The sequence below is a fragment of the Phoca vitulina genome, unplaced genomic scaffold (assembly GCF_004348235.1).
Source record: "Phoca vitulina isolate PV1807 unplaced genomic scaffold, GSC_HSeal_1.0 scaffold77, whole genome shotgun sequence".
NCBI classification, from domain to species: domain Eukaryota; kingdom Metazoa; phylum Chordata; class Mammalia; order Carnivora; family Phocidae; genus Phoca; species Phoca vitulina.
In genome coordinates this window covers 5,576,845-5,597,140 of record NW_022589780.1, presented here as the reverse complement: position 1 = coordinate 5,597,140, position 20,296 = coordinate 5,576,845, and the positions used below count along the sequence as shown (strand labels likewise).

The 20,296-nt window shown below is 42.9% G+C and overlaps 1 protein-coding gene across 1 annotated transcript in view; it reads left to right on the top strand.

Moving 5' to 3' along the window:
* MSN (moesin) overlaps window positions 1-19,120 on the top strand; it is a 64,383-nt gene extending 45,263 nt beyond the window's left edge. Inside the window, exons 3-13 of the mRNA XM_032393804.1 lie at window positions 4,720-4,815; window positions 6,203-6,477; window positions 7,941-8,024; window positions 8,702-8,848; window positions 9,857-9,953; window positions 11,711-11,874; window positions 14,253-14,383; window positions 14,613-14,773; window positions 16,057-16,149; window positions 16,479-16,703; window positions 17,235-19,120. Of these exons, the coding sequence (XP_032249695.1) occupies window positions 4,720-4,815; window positions 6,203-6,477; window positions 7,941-8,024; window positions 8,702-8,848; window positions 9,857-9,953; window positions 11,711-11,874; window positions 14,253-14,383; window positions 14,613-14,773; window positions 16,057-16,149; window positions 16,479-16,703; window positions 17,235-17,399 (1,638 nt within the window). The 3' untranslated portion in view covers window positions 17,400-19,120. The remainder of the gene's footprint in view (window positions 1-4,719; window positions 4,816-6,202; window positions 6,478-7,940; window positions 8,025-8,701; window positions 8,849-9,856; window positions 9,954-11,710; window positions 11,875-14,252; window positions 14,384-14,612; window positions 14,774-16,056; window positions 16,150-16,478; window positions 16,704-17,234) is intronic.
* Window positions 19,121-20,296: the final 1,176 nt, after the last annotated feature.

The window sequence follows — 20,296 nt, the reverse complement described above, 5'->3', positions numbered from 1 at the left end:
CTCATGCACGTGCATGCACTCTTTCTCTTAAATAAATAAATAAACCTTAAAAAACAAAAAAAAAGATATTTAAGGAGTAGACTGTAAAATGTGCACATGTAATTAAGATTAAACCTGAGGCTTCAAAGAAATTCTAGCTTTAGCCATCTACTTATATCCCCCTATCTTTTGTGTCCCCTGGGCTATATGCATTTATTATTTTCTGCTGCTTATGGATTTCTGCCATAGAAGCTTTGAGAAATGTTAGCTCAGGCCAGATAAGTTGGCAGTCTGGGGTCAAAGGGAGCCAAGAAAAAAAAAAAATATATATATATATATATATATTTTATCAGAGATGGAGTCATTTCTCAGAGTGGAATGGGAAGGACCCTAGTCACTGAAGCCACAGATGTTGTTCCTGGAACAAGGACTTAGAGACTCTCTCCCACTAGAAAATAAGATTTCTTTTTTCTCTGGGGTGGAGGTCTCAGCTGGAAGCAAAGCTGGAAGTAAGCAAAGCTTGGCCTCATTCCCAAGTGGAGACAAGAGTTGCCTGATCAAATGATTCCCAGTACCCTGTGTACCTTAATTGGAGATTTCCTTATAGCCTGGAGTCTAGGGGTCATCTGTTTTATCCTTTGTTCTTTTTCAGTCTCAATTCTGACCTTAGATCATATTTCCTTCCCTCCACACCCTTATTTCCTCACTTTGGGACTTCGGTGGAGGCTGAGAGAGATTGCTCTCTCCAAAGCTCTGAAGCCTAAGGAAGTGGAAAATTTATATGCATCTGATTTCTCTATGTTCATAAGGGAAGAGGCAGAGCTCAGAGAGATAAAATTTGCTACTGATCCTGACATCTTTTTTTTTTTTTTTTTAATATCACTTTTGCTGTTATTTGTCCAACTGCTCCTCAGAGATACTCCACATCCTGGAACTATTTTGGGTCCTGTGATCTTCCTCTCATTACACCCCTACTCATCCTTCTAGTGAAACAGACAACATGGTGCAAAACGAGGCTAAGGAGCTCATTCCTGGGACCTCTAGGACTGATTATGTAGTCTGTACCTGCCTTAGTCCCTTTTAATTCTGGGGTCTCCGAGCCTCTACAGTTGGTATAGGCAGAGGCCAGTTGCTGCCCTACCAGTTCTATTCTGAGGCTGCCATCGCATGACCTAGTGTCCTGGCCCTAATGGTCCATCTTTAGCATCTTCAGTGTGTCTCTTTCTCACCTGGGGCTGAATTACTTCTTCTCCAGCAGTTGCATCTGGACACACTATTCTTCTTCAACCCTGTGGAAAATCTTTAGAACTGTTAATTGGGCTCTAGTTAGATCTAGGATGAGATAAGAGGTGCTTTAAATAATCTTCTCTAATCTTTTTCTAATACCCTCCCCCTCTATCCTCTGCAAAAAAAAGCCAATATCAATTTCAACATGAGCATTTTGTGTTCTCCATCTAAAACTTATAGGCAATTCCTATTGCCTGTTAACTTAGACTCAGGGACTCACCTTGCCATTGAATCCTGGAAGTCTTTTAATCTTCCCTCAACACCCTCTACACACAACTTATCTTTTCTCAACATGTTCCTAGTTACTCAAATCAGCAAGAGGTAGGTGGGAAATGGGACTGTATTTCTTTTCATTTACAAATAGCCTAATTAGTGGAATGAACTTGAAGGAAGAAAGAGGCCATTTAAGTCACACCAGTTGTAGTAGATGGGGAAGCCAGATAGATGGGGAAGCTAAGGGAAATGTGCTGCCTTAAGATCACATAGCAAATTAGAGACAGAGGTGAGACTTTCACTCAGGTTTCCTGACACCTGATTCAAGCTATGAAAGGAAGTGTGAACATCATGCATGCCCCAGTGAGCAGTGAAGGTTGAGGACTTGGGGATATGGCTTCTCTCCAAAGTGGTTGTTGACTAAGCCTAGTGGAAAGCCAGGAACCATATCTATATGCAGAGATGATCAAAGTTCGTTACAGGGCTGAAATATGTGGGCAAAAGGGAGACAAGGCAGTTAGTCACTTGGGAACCCCAGGGCTTCTAAGCTCATATGAATCCTTGGAATTAAAAGAGAGTATGCTAGAAAAGAAAGGGTACAGGTTTTGGAGTCATATACATCAGGATTCTCATCTAGTCTCTATGGCTTTAGGCAGGTTGCCTCTTTTTTTGGGGGGGTGTACAATTAAAAAAAAATTTACTTAAATTTTAGTTAACATAAGGTGCAATATTTGTTTCAGGGGAAGAATTCAGCGATTCATCACTTACATACAACACCTAGTGCTCATCACAACTGCACTCTTTAATAGCTATCACCCATCTAGTTCATCACCCGCCCACCTCCCTCCATCAGCCTTGTTTGTTCTCTATTGTTAACAGTCTCCCTCTTGTGGTTTGTTTCCCTCTCTCCTTTCTTTTCCCCTTCCCATATGTTCATCTGTTTTGTTTCTTAAATTCTACATATAGGGACGCCTCGGTGGCTCAGTTGGTTAAGCATCTGCCTTCGGCTCAGGTCATGATCCCAGGGTCCTGGGATTGAGTCCCACATTGGGCTTCTTGCTCAGTGAGGAGCCGCTTCTCCCTCTGCCTGCTGCTCTCCCTGCTTGTGCTCTCTCTCTCTCTGACAAATAAATAAAAAATCTAAAAAAAAAAATTCTACATATAAGTGAAATCATATAGTATTTGTCTTTCTCTGATTGACTTATTTTGCTTAGCATAATACATTCTAGCTCCATCCACATCATTGCAAATGGCAAGATTTCATTCTTTTTGATGGTTGAATAAAATTCCGTTGTATCTGTATCTATATCTATACATATATATGTGTATATATATGTGTGTGTGTGCATATATATATATATCATCTATCAATCTACACACGCACACACACACATACCACATCATCTTAATCCATTCATCATCGATGGACATTTGGGCTCTTTCCATAGTTTGGCTATTGTTGATAATGCTGCTATAAACATTAGGGTGCATGTACCCCTTTGAATCTGTATTTTTTTATACTTTGGGTAAATACCTAGTAGTACAATTGCTGGATTTTAGTGTAGTTCTATTTTTAACTTTTTAAGGAATCTCCATACTATTCTGCAGAGTGATTGCTTCAGTTTGCATTACATTCCCACCAACAGTGCTAGAAAGTCCCCCTTTCTCCACATCCTTGCCAACACCTATTGTTTCTTGTGTTGTTAATTTTAGCCATTCTGACAGGTGTAAGGTGGTATTGTGGTTTGGATTTGTATTTCCCTGATGATAAGTGATGTTGAGCATCTTTTCATGTGTCTGTTAGCCATCTGGATGAAAAAGTGTCTATATTCATGTCTTCTAGGCAGGGTGCCTCTTAAGCCTTTGTTTCTTCGTTTATAAAATAGAAATAATAGCTATCTCAGGGTTGTTCAGTGTTCAGTACCTGGTACACAGTAAGTACTTAATAGATATGTGCTACTTTTTCCTTGGGGCCTCTGAAGCTCTAGATTGTAAGCTTTAGGAGTGACTATGGGGTCTGACTTTGGGTGCATAGTAGAAATTTTGTGGATATAGTGGAGGTAGGTATGTGTGTGTGCGCATGCGTGTGTGTGTGTGTGTGTGTGTGTGTATGTGTTGAGGGGAGATATGATTTATTCACAAGGAAGGACGTTAGCAATATTGGGTCCTTCTTTCCTATTTCTGTCTCCAGGTAAATTCCTTCACCTCACTCCCCTACTTCCCCTGCCCACCCACCCCCCCAAAAAAAAGAAAAAAAGAAAGAAGACCATCAGCATAACCTCATTAGGATATGAGTCAGCTTTATTGCCTCCATCTCTAGTGGTGGGCATGCTGGGGTTCAGCTGTCAGCCCAAACCATTAACATATTAATGTCAGGGACTGGAAAACAAACTCCATCTCCTGGCTGGCCTCCCTTTCCTACCCACTGCTTAGCCAAGAGGCCCAGAACACCAGGGGTCACTTAGCTACTATACTGAGGTACTCACCTGTTTCTACCCTCTTTCCCATTCTCAACTTGTGTGAGTAGTAAGGGGAATCATGACTAGCCTCTAATCAGGGCTGGAAAGAAGCATCTCAGCACCCAGACACAGCACATCTTTGGAGTATATAGATACCACAATACCTGCTATGTCTCCCTGAACATTCTTTCTTAGGGCATTGTAAATGGGATTCAGTTAGAAGACTGTGAGCATATTCCTAGTTACTAAAGATAATGGAGCAACCCAAGAGAAGAAGATATAGGAGTTAAGCCCAACACTTTCTACTTCCAGCCTTTAATTCATCCTGGGAGTAGAAAAGCACATGGCATAATAGAAGGAAGAAGTGGCAGTAAATACTGGATTTGAATGGGTTTGGAGTCAAACAGACCTGACTCTGCTACTCACTAACTGAACCTTTTCTTGGAAACTTACTTTCACTATCTATAAAATGGGCCTAATTGTCAAAGTATTACAGGGCTATTGTGAAAATCAAAGGGGATAATGAATAGAGTTATTGGTGTGTGGTAGTGGTCCTAAGTGATAAACCTGTTCCCTACCTCAGCAAAAGTACTTTGTGTAGAGAGATGCTGCCATCATTTCTTGACTGCTGCCCAGGTGTATTTCCTTGCCAGACCCTGGACATCTTATGTCCTTTAAAGTCAGGGACCATGTTAGTTTCACTTTTGTGTCCTCTGTGCCTGGCACAAAGTAGGCATTCAATTAATGTTTTGTTTTGTTTTGTTTTGTTTTTCTTTTCTAGGTGGTGAAAACTATTGGCCTAAGGGAAGTTTGGTTCTTTGGTCTGCAATACCAGGACACTAAAAATTTCTCCACTTGGCTAAAACTCAATAAGAAGGTAACTGCTTACCCCATTGTTGGGTTTGGAATTCATTCCTCCATCATATTTTATATTCAAGGGGGTAACATGTGCTAGCTGGCAAATCCAGGGCTGTGCTTTTTCACTGGGTGGTCTACTGATCACTAGAACAGAGTAAGGGCAGAGAACTTAGCCAAGGTAGAGCTCCTGCTCTGTCTCCACTTTGACTTCTAACAGTGAGAATGGCCAGTGTCCAAGGAGGAAGACACCCTTCCCTTTCTCCTGGGAGCTCTGTCTTAAATGTTGACTTATTTTATACCATAGTCATTAATGGATTTTCAAGAGGGGATTGGTATCCTATTTTTTTCTTTCCAAACTCAAGGACTTTAGGAAGTTTGTTAAAAGGAGAGTAATAGACTCTTAAACTGGAAAGACTCTTGAAGGCCTCATAATCTTATCTTGTCCCTTCTCCACCTGTCACCTGATACCTAAACTCCATACAGATGCTTCTCTCTTTCTTTTCTTTTTTTCTCCCATAGGCATCTACACATAAGTTTATTAACACATATCTTTTTTTCCCTCAAGTACTTATTTAAATTCCAGCTAGTTAACATACAGTGCAATATTATTTTCAGGTATAGAATTTAGTGATTCATCACTTACATACAACACCTGGTGCTCATCATAAGTGCCTTCCTTAATACCCATCACCTATTTAACCCATTCTTTCTTGATTTTCTATCTCAACTGAACTCCAAATGAGATGATTTGAGTATAAGTCCATTCAAGTTCCTCACCTCTAAGCAGTGTCTCTGCAGGAACATGGCAGTCCTCTATTACAATATCCTCAAACTTCCTAACTTTTTCCTTGGAGGTTTCCAATGTCTTGTGGCTTGTGTTTCTGATTGTGTCTAGGGGATAGGTGCCTCACCTTGTGTGGGCAGAGTCTTGTTTTCCCAAGAAGTGGAGACTTTTGCTGGACAAATGTGTTGCTGTTAAGAGCCAATTTCGGGCTTTAAAAGACAGTCTAGTTTGTTCTCTTGTCTAGCCAATTCCTAGGCCTCAGTGATACATACTGGGTTTTACTTTGCAAATTTATGGTGTTTGGGGGGTGGGGCTTAAAAGAGGAGCTTTCTTAAGCCCAACCTCAAAATTTGGGGGCAGTTGGTATATTGTCAGATGGTAGCTTAAAGGCTTATGATCATCAGTGGGTGTAAGGTCATTTCAGGAAGGAATTCCCAAAAAGAAGCAATTATGGACATGGGATTGGGTTCCCAGGGAAAGCAATGTGTCTCTTTTCAGAATTACCAGAACAGTTGCCACCTGGCTCTTCGGGATTACCCAAATTTGATGACCTTTCAGTGTCTCTCACCACCTGACAGCCAAAGACTATTTTTTAAGAGCCCATAACCCTTGCTGCTCCCAGGTGACTGCCCAGGATGTGCGGAAGGAAAGCCCCCTGCTCTTCAAGTTCCGGGCCAAGTTCTATCCTGAGGATGTATCTGAGGAATTGATCCAGGATATCACACAGCGCCTGTTCTTCCTGCAAGTAAAGGAGGGCATTCTCAATGATGATATTTACTGCCCACCTGAGACTGCTGTGCTGCTGGCCTCCTATGCTGTCCAGTCTAAGTATGGCGACTTCAATAAGGAAGTCCACAAGTCTGGCTACTTGGCTGGGGACAAGTTGCTGCCGCAGAGGTGAGGTGGTGCCTTTGGTCATCTGCCCTCGCATGAAGAAGGTCCGTGGCTGACTAAGCCCTGTCATACAGGGATTGCCAGATCTGTTCCTTTCTACTAGGGTCTGTCCGAAGACCATGTTATGCATACTGGTTTTTACTTTGCTAATTTATGGTGTTGGGGGGGGGAGCCTTAAAAGAGGAGCTTTCTTAAGCCTAACCTCAAAATTTGGGGGCAGTTGGTATAAGAGACACACATTTGCATATGGCACCGTACCCTGTTGTTTCTCTGACTCTCAAAATAAAAAGCTTTTTCCCCCTCTCTTCTTTTGCCTGATTACAGAATTGCATTACTCTAGAAACAGGTGCTTATATAGATTACCAGAGACAGATTGACTCCTCCCACCCTGGTTCCATTTTTTTCAATCCTTTTCACTGATTTAGACCTCTTGTATCAGAGGTTCACAGGAGGGAGAGAGAAATACCCAAGCCAGGGATGTGGGGGAGCTCCAACAGTATTTTAATATCAATAACCAGTGTACAGAGCTTTCTGCTTTTATAAACTTCAAAGCTGAAAGCTCTCAAACACTCATTATTTTTGTTTTAGCATCACAACAACACACAAAATGAATAAGGCAAGCATTATCCTTATTTCCTGGCTAAGGAAATAGAGCAGAGTGCTCACTCTGACTTGCCAGATCTCCCACAGCTTGTTTGAGGCAGAGCCAGACCTGGAACCCCTAGTCTTTTGAATTTTTAACCCTGGGTTTTTCGTTACTGCATCCAGTGGCCATTTTCATAAGGTTTTGGATGGAAGGAAACGTTCTTCATTCTGGGAGCCTCAGTCCTATTGGAGCTGTAGCATATGAACAGCTTAACTGGAGGTATTATGGATAATGGTTGTGCCCTGGAACTCTACCTGAGTCACTGCTTTTATGTCTGAGATGGCATATTTAAAACAAGTCTTGCTTATGATCTAGTAGATCTGGGAGGTTGAGCCTGTTGGTTTCTTCTAAAGCCATTTGGGCTCAGTTCTCTGTTCTTTAGCTACAGGCTGTAATCTCATCTCTGAGCAATTTTCTCATAAACACAGATCATTTGTTCCATAAGGATCTAGGAGACAGAGTCATGCCTCCTCCATGAGGCCCATCTCTACTCTTAGCCCCTCAAGTCAGCACAGACTCTTGATACATTACTGTCCTACTTGGAAATCATAGCATATTATTGGATTTTCTGGTTAAAACTACAAAGGGAGGTGTTTCCACTGTCTTTCTTTTCCACCCATTCTTGTATCTCTCCTACCTCTCAGGCAGTTCCCTATGTCTAATTAATACCTCCTGCTATAATTTCAGTCTACTTCCAGTATGATCTCAGTGGGCTGATTCCATATCTTCTTTGCATCAACCTGTCAGAGAGCTAAGTGGTCTTCCCTTTACTCCTGCATTTGGGTTTTGTGCTTGAAACTACTATCTGTTGTCTTTCCAGGGTCCTAGAGCAGCATAAACTCAACAAGGACCAGTGGGAGGAGCGGATCCAGGTGTGGCATGAGGAGCACCGGGGCATGCTCAGGTAAGATCACCCTACCAACTGTGGGTTCTACTGCTTTTGCAAGGAGAATGAGAGAGGTTCTGGTGGAAAGAGGCAAAGGACTAGGGGCACTAGAGGATGTTGGAGAGAAAGGGATAGGAATGCAATTTATAGGGGAAATTAGAGATAGAAGGCAATTAAGGATCATTATAAAGCTGTATTTTTTTGAATGATGGCAACTGATAGCCCAAAGAGTTTTGACTATAAAGAAACAAAAGGAACCTGAGGATCCCTAGGGAGCTTCTAGAGTGCCAGGGATTCCTCCCCAAGAAAGAAATGTGGAAGGAGCTCTCTAAACATGGCAGATCATTTGGTGTTGTCTAGTTGAGGATCAAATCTTATCATTTTGCCATCACCACACCATCTGGGCTCTGCTAAGAACGTAAGAGGCTTCATTGCAGCTAACATGCCAGAGGCCAGCGAGGGTCAGCCCACCCTTGTTACCCTTGGGAACCTCAGATCTTTGGCTCCTGTTAGCAGGTTTTGTTTCACAAAAGTCATGCTGTGCTCTATTTTCCATCATCTGCTCACCTTCTATCCCCTTTCCGTCCCCTAATGGCAAGATTCTTGTCAGAAGTGCAGAGTAGGTAGGCTATCTCCCTGGGTCTGATTCACAGGTTTCCCTCTATAACCGCCCCCCACCCAAATCTGTTATTTAGGGAGGATGCTGTTCTAGAATATCTGAAGATTGCCCAGGACCTGGAGATGTATGGTGTGAACTACTTCAGCATCAAGAACAAGAAAGGCTCAGAGTTGTGGCTGGGAGTGGATGCCCTAGGTCTCAACATCTATGAGCAGAATGACAGGTATAGCTTAGAGTTCTCTTAGTTTATTTGGGCCACTCTGACACCTAGGGCTTCTCATGAAGTAGGACTGTATCTCTGGGTTCCACCTGGGTCCCACCTTTTTCTACCTAGTTTAGATCAGCCCAAATGATTGCGTAACCTCCCAGGCCTCTAAATCTTGCATTGACCATCCACTATGGTAGTTGCTTGCCACATGTGGCTATTAAGCTCTTGAAATGTGGCTACTCTTAAACTGAGATATGCTGTAAGTGTAAACTATACACAAGCCTTTGAAGACTTAGTATGAAAAACAGAATGATGAATGTCTCATTGATATTTTTTAAATATTAATTTACATGTTCAAATGATAGTCTTTTGGATGTACTGGGTTAAATGAACTGTTATTATAGTTACTCCCATCTGTTTCTTTTTTACTTATTTTCATATGGCTATTAGAAAATTTAAAATCTCATTATATTTCTATTGGACAGCATTAGCCTAGCATCTACCTTGTCAGGATTTGTAATTAATCCTACTCCCATATGATGATTAAATGCTTTTTGGCCTATAGTTCCTCTTTCTACAGACTTCTCTCACTTGCTTATTTTTTTTCCCTTGGTCTGCTCTTGGTGAGGATGAATGTAATAAATGATTGTTCCATGTAACTTCTGAATCTTGGAGCTCATTGTTTACATTCTCCCCAACTATTACAACCTTAGGTGAAAGAGTCCCAGTAAAATAGGGCTGGAGATTCTTGTGAGAGATTTTTACAAGGTCCATGCCTCAACAAAAAATACAATAAAACAAACCTCAGAGTTAGGGACGAGAAATAGTAAGTTGGTTGTGGTATCAGGAGGTCCTTTTTGCATCCTCAATGCTGGCAACTGACCTGGTGGCATGTGATAACACTGGCTGAGCTGACAATGAATCTACCTCCTTAAGGAAGAAGTTGGGGATACAGAGGGCACACCACCGACCCTCTATGTCCTTCCTGTCTTTCCCTTGTCCTAATGTTCTTGTTCTCTACAGACTGACTCCCAAGATAGGCTTTCCCTGGAGTGAAATCAGAAATATTTCTTTCAATGACAAGAAATTTGTCATCAAGCCCATTGACAAAAAAGCCCCGGTAAGTGATTCCTCCTACTGAACAAGACAGGTACTTGCCAAGACCTGGATAATGCTAGGAGCAATCAGGTCATTATATCTTTCTCTCATTTTTCTGGCTTTTTTTTGTGTTTGTGTGTGCGGGGACTGGGAATAGGAGGCACAAAAGGAGATTGGCACTGGAAGGGGATATTGATGACAAGACATGACCAGGAGACATCCTGTAGCTGGTGCCACCCTGCTACCTGTGTGTTAGGAGAAGCATAGCTGAGGGAGAGCCACAGCCTCTCCACCACTGTCTTCTGCTGTCCTGTTGCTGTGGGGTGGAAACAGAGAGTGCATCTTATTTGTTAAAGCCTCTAGGCTCCAGAAAGTGAAACTGTTCTTGTACTTGATTTATTTTTAATTGTGGAGAAAAGACAAAGCCAGAAGTCCAGATCCAAAGATGATCTTCCAAACCTGCTTTTTGGTATAACTTTGCTGCTGTCCTCTCAAGACTTATCTCCAGAGCAACCCAAGAACAAGGAAGGGCTTTGGGTCCAGTCATTCCTCTAACATGCTCACCACACTTTTCACCTACTCAGTTGCCTGTGGTTGGTAAGACTGGGAAGTGATTGAGAGTAGGATAGAAAACAGAAAAGGGTCTTGTCTTTTGGTGTACCTCATGTCCAACAAGGATCAAAGGCCATGCTGAGACAGACCCTTCTCATGAAGCCTCAACAATTCTTCTCCAGCTGTAAGGTCTCTGAACTTCTGCTGCTAGGCACTATATATATATATATAGGCACTATATATATATATATAATATATATAATGTTATCTTGTTTAACCCTCAACAACACTGTCAGGTAGGTCGTAGCATACCTGTTTGATAACTGTGGAAATTAAGGTTCAAAGAATTGGAGTGATTTGCCCAAGATCACACTGCTAAAAATGGTAAATCTGGGGTTTATATATACATTATTTGACCTCTAGAGCCTGTGCTCCGTCCACTGCACACTAAGCCATATGAAAGAGTAGTAGTTTGGGTTCCATGGCAGAGGAACTGGTGGTTAGCCAATTAGTTGGTAACCTTGGTCCAGTGGTATTTATAGTAACAAACAAACTAGATTTTCTTGTGTGTGTGTGTGGTTTTTCTTTTTCTTTCTTTTTTTTTTTTTTTTTTTAATTGCTGCTGTGTTCAACTTTCGTTGGAAAAAGGTAAGTAACAAAGCCAGCTGAGATCAAGGGCTTATTTTTAAAAATGACAGCCAGGACAATCAATGTTCAGATTTATGTATTTATGTATATATATACAACTTGCCTTATTCCAAAAATGATTTAAGGGGCTATGTCTAGGATATGCTTTTAGGAGGTTACAGAAACAGTCCTGCCCCCCATACTGTACATACCAGTATATTATGCAGGGATTATTGGGCCTCTAAGAGAGGCCCCTGAGATTTAACAGGATCCCTAATTAGCAGATAGATTCAGTTCCTATCTTTCAGTTAGATTGAGGATATTTTAGGATGTGATGCTTTCATAAGCAAAGGTTGAAAGAAATTGTGGTTTGGTGAAAAGAGCACTGGTTTCAGAGTCAAGAAGCCTGGGTTCTAGTCCCCGGTTTGCCACTAGTCTGCTGTGTTACCATGGGCAACTCACTTCACCACTCTGATAATTAATCTTCCTATCTGTAACATGAGAAAACTGGGCTAAATAACCCTTCCAGTGCTTTCAAAAGGCAGAAGTTCACCTTCATCTGTCCCTCCAATCTCATTTTGATTGTTGGTTTCCCATCAGGACTTTGTCTTCTATGCTCCCCGGCTGCGGATTAACAAGCGTATCTTGGCCCTGTGCATGGGGAACCATGAGCTATACATGCGCCGTCGCAAGCCTGACACCATTGAGGTACAGCAGATGAAGGCACAGGCCCGGGAGGAGAAGCACCAGAAACAGATGGAACGGTAGGTTCTGTGGAACTAGAATGGAGGCGGAGGCTTGGGCAAAGAAGCTTCTCAAAAGCGTCAAGATTGATAAAGGAAAGACATGAAACCATCCTGGATGGGGGGAGAGGGAGCTGTACAGGGTTATCACCTCCTCCATGAAGTCTCAGGCATCCTCTTCCCCAGGAAGCAGGCATCAGAAGCCTAGGATTTCAGAGGCTCAGAGGAGGGAGGGGTATTTCATAGTTCCACATTGTCTCTGACCCTCATGCCATTGCTCTTCTAGATAGATTCTGGGTTGCTCCGGGCTATCTGACCAGTGTAGTGGCATTAGCAGAAAGCTCCATGCACATTTAAACATGGACTCTGGGGATTTCTGAGTGGAATTGGGAAGAGCCAACAGAATTTTCCTTATGAAGCCCTTATACTTTGTAACCCCCTTGCTACTGAAAGTGTAGCAAGGCTCAGCAACAGCAACAGCAACAGCAACTTGGGAACTTATTAGAAAGGCAGAATCTGACACCCTACTCCAGACCTGCTGATTCAGAATCTGCTTAAGATCCTAGGTGATCAATTCTCCAAAGAAGTTATGCAAATGGCCAGCAGGCATGTGAAAACATCCCTAGTCATCAGGGAAATGCAAATCCAAACTACAGTGAGATATCACTTGATAACTCACTAATATGGATATAATAAATAAATACAGAAAATAATAGCTGTTGTCAAGGATGTGGAAAAATTGGAACTCATGCACATTGCTGGTGGAAATGTTTCAGCTACTATGGAAAATAGTTTGGTGGTTTCTTAAAAAGTTAAACATAGAATTACCATATGATCCCACAATTCCACTCCTAGGTCTATTTTCAATATAATTGAAAAGAGTACATGTACACAAGTGTTCATAGCAGTGCTATTTACAATAGCCATAAGGTAGAAACAGCCCAAATGTCCAACAGATGAATGGATAAACACATTGAATACATTGAGTACAATGGAATATTATTCAGCCATTAAAAGGAATGAAGTACTGATACATATTACAATGTGAATGAACCTCTATAACATTATGCTAAGTTAAACCATACACAAAATTTCATATACCATATGATTCCATTTATATGAAATATCCAAAATAGATAAATGTGTAGAGGCAGAATGCAGGTTGGTGGTTATTAGGGGTTATGGGGAGGAGAGATAGGAAGAAACCCATTTAATGGGTATGTGGTTTTGCTTTGGAGTGATGAAAACGTTTTGGAACTAGATAGAGGTGGTGAATATACAACATTGTGAATGTACTAAATGCCACCAAATTGTTTGCTTTACAGTGGTTCCTATTATGTGAATTTCACCTCAATAAGTTATTTAAAAAATAAGATCCCAGGTGATTCCTATGCACATTAAGGTTTGAGAGCCCTGTTCTAGTAGGTACTAGTAGGTACTGTCATAAAGAGTTTGGAACCTCAGGAGGCTTCTAAATCTAGTAGGCTAGAAAAGTTTGAGAAGTTAGACACTCAACGTCCTTATTTATTCAGAAAAATTTTACTGAGATTGGGGATAGGTTACAGAGCCGGATCTGGCAGGAACCTTGCCCTCAAGGACCTCACAGTCTGGTTGGAGAAAGAGGAAAAATAATATATACATAACTGTTCAAGGTACAAGTGTTGTATCATTTTTTCACTCAATAAATATTTATTGAGCAGTGAAAAATAAAAACAGACAAAAATCCCTGCTATCAGGAAGCTGACATTCTAGTGGGAAGAGACAGAACAAATAAGCAAATTATACAGTATGTGAGATGCTTAGGAAGTGCTGTGGAGAAAAATAATAAAGAAGAGGGATGGGGAGAAAGATAGGCCAAGTATTCTGAGGGCTCAGAGAAAGAAAAGACACCTAACCTAGGGTGAAAAGGCAACCTCCTGGAAGAGGTATTGGGGCAAGAAAAAGTGAATACTTGTTCTAGATTTGCAACAAATTCTGGGAAAAAAGAGCCTAGAGCTGGGCTTCAGAGGGCCTGCAGAGTTAGGCCTGAGGACTGATACCCAGATGGCTGGGCTTGAAGCACAGTAGACAGGGCAGGACTTATTAGACCATTTTACAGATAGGGGTACTGAGAACAAGAGCAAAGAAGTGACATAGCTAAGTTTACCCACTGGTTACCCACTGGTGAGTAGTAGAGCTGGGAGTTCAGGTTGGATCTCATGACTCTGGGACAAATGACAGGGTCCTGAGTGTACTGACCCATGTGGGGCTATGATGTAAGGACAGGATGTGGAGATACGGGAGCGTGGTCACAACTCACAGGCTCTAAGTATGTTGGATGGGTCGGGGCTGAGGGTCCAGGGCCAGGGAGCCTTAGGGCCTTTCCATGTGACCTATTCCATCCCTTTCTCTTTTCTTAGTGCTTTGCTGGAAAATGAGAAGAAGAAGCGTGAGATGGCAGAAAAGGAGAAGGAGAAGATTGAACGGGAAAAGGAGGAACTGATGGAGAGGCTGAAGCAAATTGAGGAACAGACTAAGAAGGCTCAACAGGGTGAGGCTTAGAGTCAGTCACCTTGGAGACTGGGTTTTCCTGCCTGAGCTGCAGACTCAGGCTATATAATCCATATGTGGCTACAGATAGATGAAAGTTGGGGCAAAAGGAAGAGTGCCCAGAGCTTTCTGCCAGCTGTGCCCTGGGGTGAAGCATTTCCAGGAAGGAAACTAAGTGTTCCTTCCATGTCTGCATGTTTCACCACCTTTCCCCCTTCTTTTCTTTCCAGAACTAGAAGAACAGACCCGCAGGGCTCTGGAGCTTGAACAGGAGCGGAAGCGTGCCCAGAGTGAGGCTGAAAAACTGGCCAAAGAGCGTCAAGAAGCAGAAGAGGCCAAGGAAGCCCTGTTGCAGGCCTCCCGGGATCAGAAGAAGACTCAGGAACAGCTGGTAAAGCTACAAAATGGGCTAGGATTGTGGTACCTGAATTTTCTTCCCTGTCTGTCTACCTATTCACAGTTGCCCCTGCCTGCAGGGCTGGCTCCTTCCAGTAGGGTGCCAGTCAACAGGCCCCCAGCAGATAGCTTATTCAGAAGCAAGCTGCAAAGTCACTGATGTGGCCCAGAAAGCTTTGCAGTCTTCCCTAACCCTTACTTTTATTCTACTTTCTTAGCCCTTGGGGATCTGAGCTGATGACCTGACAAAGGAAAGGGAGAGATGAAAGAAGCAAAGGAATTTACACTTAATTGAGTACCTACTGTGTGTTAAAAGCTATGCTAGCAACTTTTCCTTTCCCCTTACTTTCTTATTTCCTCTCCCAGTAATCCTACAGGATTAACCCACATGGGATACTATGCCCAGATAAGGAAATTAGGACTCAGGGAGGTTTAAGAGACTTGTCAAAGATCACACAGTGTGGCTGAGTAAGGATGAGAACCCATTTTTGCCTCTCTTTGAAGGATTTGTTCACTAAAATCGTATGTAAAACTATGTGTCTGTGCACTTTTCAGGGGAAGAGGGTGAGCATCCTTACTTTCATCTTTATTTACTTCTGTGACTCAAGAGCCAAGAACCTGTGTCCCAAATTCCTTCATATATGTTCTTTCCCTCTACTGTTTGGAGTGTGAATGCAGGAACTAAGACCTAATTAGCAGGGGAAAGCTTCCTCTAGGAGATAGATGTGTCCAAGGTGTGTGCCTAAGTTTTTTCCCTTGTTTAGATTGCCTTGTGACACTATAGTGTCTTTCCTATACTTGTCCTGGGAGGAGTCTTAGTGGAGCATTCTAGGAAAACAGGAAAGAGTCTGGCACTTCAGGCAGTGACACGGTGATTTCCAAATCTTTACAAAGGCCCTAAATATGCAGTGGGCAACAGTGCATGCACAAGAGAAAGAGAGGGAGAGGGAGAGAGGGAAAGGGGGGGAAGAGAGAGAAAGAGAAAGAGAGAGAGATGAGGAAGAGAGAAATGACATGTTTGTGTTCAGGAGGTCTGTAGTCTAGGAGTGGATCTCTGACTTCTAACGAAATGATTTGGAGTTAATAAGAATAGTAGATCTGAGAATAGGAGTGGTCTTCCAGGCTTCCTGGAGGAGGTGTGGTAAAAAGAACCTCCAGCACAGCAAGCAAGTGGAACAGAAAGTTTCCTATTGGTTCCCCAGGGGAACTGGGGTTGAAGATACCTAGGTCCTGAGGACCAGAAGGCTCAGCTCTCACAAGCTTCCAATTTATCCATAGGCCTTGGAAATGGCAGAGTTGACAGCTCGAATCTCCCAGCTGGAGATGGCCCGACAGAAGAAGGAAAGTGAGGCTGTGGAATGGCAGCAGAAGGTGAGACACAATGCCCAGAGTAAAAGCATTATGAAAGAGGGTACCTTAGATTCCTCAGATTTGGGCTCCTTACTCCTTCTATCCTTCCTTGACAGCAGGCATCATGGGAGAAGGAGCTCGAGGCTTTCTCAGATACTTCCCAGAATTCTCCAATACACCAGGGAAGTTGGTAGATTGTTCCTATAGTACAGGTGCAGAAACTAAAGGCAGACAAAGTGACTTGGCCTACCTGGTGCCTGCCTCCTGCTGAGCCATTCTATGCACTTGTAGGATGCCACAAGTTAGCCTGATCTGACTGCTGGTTCTTCTTGCCCTCTGTTACTGGACAGGCTCAGATGGTACAAGAAGACTTGGAGAAGACCCGTGCTGAGCTGAAGACTGCTATGAGTACACCTCATGTAGCTGAGCCGGCGGAGAATGAGCAGGATGAGCAGGATGAGAATGGGGCAGAGGCCAGTGCTGACCTGCGGGCTGATGCCATGGCCAAGGATCGAAGTGAGGAGGAACGTACCACTGAGGCAGAGAAGAATGAGCGTGTGCAGAAGCACCTGAAGGTATCCTGGCAGGGCCGGAGGGTCAAAGATACCATGTGCATTCCCTAGGTCATCATGGGGTTAGGTAGAGGAGCCTGTCTCAGTGGAGTATGAAAGTCTGAGCCTTTCTCTAATGAGAGTTTAAGGATAGGCACCCATCACTTATCAATCAGACCTTGGGCCACCTCTTCCTTTTGTTTTTTGCCCCACACTCCATTTATCTCTTATATTCAGAAAATACCCTGACCCAATGTCTACCTGAATCTTTGATACATTGTTCTACTCTCAGAGAATAGCTGCCATTGGTCCCCTAAGTTTGTGGGGGGTTTTGTTTTGTTCTTGCCCCACCACATTCCCAACAGGGCTGAAAATGGCCCTCAAAAATAGGTGTATGTGTTTGTGTGCAGAAAGAGAGCAGTGAGGGGGTATGTGTGTGTGCAGAGAGAGAGAGAGAGGGAGAGAGAGAGAAAGAATGAATCTGATGAATCTGGTTAAATAAGGGGGTAAAGGGAGAGCAAGCCATTAACCTCTCATCCCCTTACACCCTCACAGGCCCTCACTTCAGAACTGGCCAATGCCCGCGATGAGTCCAAGAAGACTGCCAATGACATGATCCATGCTGAGAACATGCGACTTGGCCGAGACAAATACAAGACCCTGCGTCAAATCCGGCAGGGCAATACCAAGCAGCGTATTGATGAATTTGAGTCCATGTAATGGTCACCCAGCCTCTAGGGACCCCTCCTCCCTTCTTCCTTGCCCCCACACTCCTATAATCTTGCCTAACTCACACTGTGCTGAAGCCACTAACTAGAGCAGCCCTGGAGTCATGCCAAGCCTTCAGTGCCCCTATGGGACCAAACCTAGCCCCTCAGCCTTCACTCACTTCCTTGGGCAAATAAATGGCCCACTATGGTGCCAATTGGACCCTCTTTTCCCTCTCTCATTTTAATCTAGATTACTAGAAGAGACCACTTCTGTAGCTCAGAGGCACTTCCCACTTGACTGGGGAAATACCCCCACATTTACTGCTCTGTAGGACTTAAGTGTGGTGTAGGTTGAAAACTAGCCCCCATCCCTGCCCCACAGCTGCCTTCCTTTTCAGGGTCCTGTGATTTGCAGAATTGGAGCATCACAAGGTTTACAGAAGGAGGCAGGGCTCTGGGTATATGCTCTAGGGTATCAAACCGACCAAGGATTACACCTTCCTATGTCCATTTCTTCTAGAGTTATTTAGGCTTCATAATGATTGGAAATGAAAAAGATGTTCAGTCATTCTTCTCTATACCTCCCAGAATGGACCTGTTACAAAATTCTTACAAGTCTTATCCCTGAGTTCAGGAATTCGGTTTTTCCCCACAGTGAGATTGGAGGAGACAGTACCTTTAAGAGACTTCACCAACATCTTAGAAGGCTATCGGCCATTCTATTCAGGCAAGGCTGTTTAGAAGATCCTCCCCCAATGCCTTATGGGAGCCTAGGCTTATTTCAAGTGAGCTCTATGGGCAGAGGTATCCCTTACTATTATTCTGGGTTCCTCCCTTCTTGGGACCTGCCACTCCTCATTCTAATCCCCAAATTCCCTCCAATTAGAATAGTAGGGATGGTTACCCCAAAACCTAGCCAGCTCTATCCAGGACTCTTGCCAATGGGGGGAAAAGTACACACTGGGCTTCAGAGAGCTGTTGGGGGCTCTGGCCTGGTCCCTTCTACACTCTAACCCCCTTCTCTCAACACAGGAGCAACCTCCTCCTCTTCTCTATTTCATGTGTGCTCTTTTTTTTCTACCAGTATTATATATTCTAGTGGCATCTAATTCAATATCGATTTCTGTGTTTCTTGCTAATGCACCCTTAGAAGATATTAGTTTTGAGGCAGGATCATTTTGGCTTCATTTCCTTACCATCCCCACACCTGGGAAGCATATACTATATTATAAAATAATATTTTGCCAGAAACATTATTGTAAGAAGCTTTCAGTATTAGTGATGTCACCTGTCACTATAGGTCATACAGTTCATTCTTAAAGTACTTGGTATTTGGTTTTATTGTTCTTTTTATTTTCCCTTCTCCCCAGAGTTAAGTCCCCAAAGGGTCATACTGTTCCTCCATGCAGTGCTCCTAGCCCAAAGCTCTTGGCTTCAATCCCTCCCTGACTCCATCCTGCCTGACTTTGGGGAGTCTTATGTGCATTGCTGTGAATTATATTGACAGTCTCTTGATGATATGCCCTATATTGGCTAAATTCAAACCTGGAATTGTGGGGCAATCTAGCTGCCTTAAGGGCAATAATGCACCCACAGGGAGGCTGGGGAGAAAGGTTATATTTTGTATTCAGTTTTTTGTGTGTATTTTTGGGGTTTTTAAAAATTGTTTTTGGAGGGGTTTATGCTCAACCCATGTTCTATTTCAGTGCCAATAAAATTTAGGAAGACTTCTCTGTTATTTGATTTTTTGTTGTGGTGTGAGTGGGTGGCTATAAGATACTACACTGTAATTTCCATTCTGTAGACCACCTTCCAATCCTTGGTCTTATTTCATCCTCATTTCAGTCCTATGGAAAGTGGATATGACCATCCTCATTTTAGAGAGGGGCCAATGGAATTGAAAAAGGAGAATAACTGCCCAAGGGCATAAGACTGTCTTAATCACCTATGCCCTTTCCACAGCTCCAGGCCAATTTTTCCAGTGTAGGTGGGCCCTGCATTGACCATGTGATGCTCTGGGGCTCACTTACACTTGGGACTTTGGAGTTGCTTGTGAGGAATGGTTTGTATCTCTAGACACCTCCTGGGATAGTTAGGCCCTGTACTGCCTTCTTGTCAGGAAATCTTCCAGGCTTGCCAACTTCCTACTACCCTCACTTTTTGCAGTACCAGTGAAGGTCAGAAAAATTACCTTGAGCCCTGTTGTAAAAGGCAGTGAGGAGTGGAGTGTGAAGTGAAATGGAGTATGTACAAAAGCTGTTGGGAAGTACTTTATGGCTTACAAAACATGTCAATTTTGTAGCCTAAATGGAGTTATTCCAATTTTACAGATGAGGAAACTGAGACCCAGATAAGATTTCTAGGCCGTCTTGAACTTGACACATTATCTCACTTACCAGTCCCCTTCTTGGTGAACCAACACTTGCAGGGAAGGTAAACTATGTATTCTGTGAGCTTTAAATCCTTCACAACAAAACTTTGAGCCAGGGCACCTGAACTTGTCTGCACATTGGAATTTTAAAGGTTGAAAAGCCTAGACCATATCCTCAGATCAAATTACAATCTGTAGTAGTAGAATGCAGACATCGGTACATTTGATGATTTCAACGTGTAGACAGACTTGGGAACCACTGCTCTGAAGACATACTATTTTTTAACATTTTTAAATTTTTAAAATTTTTATTTTAATTTCAGTATAGTTAACATGTAGTGTTATATTAGTTTCAGGCATACAATACAGTGATTCAACAATTCCATACATCTCCCAGTGCTCATCACAGCAAGTGTGCTCCTTATCACATTCCCCATTTCACCCATCCCTCCACCACCTCCCCTCTGATAACCATCAGTATGGTCTCTAGCTAAGTGTCTGTTTCTTGGTTTGCCTCTCTCTCTCTCAATCTTTCC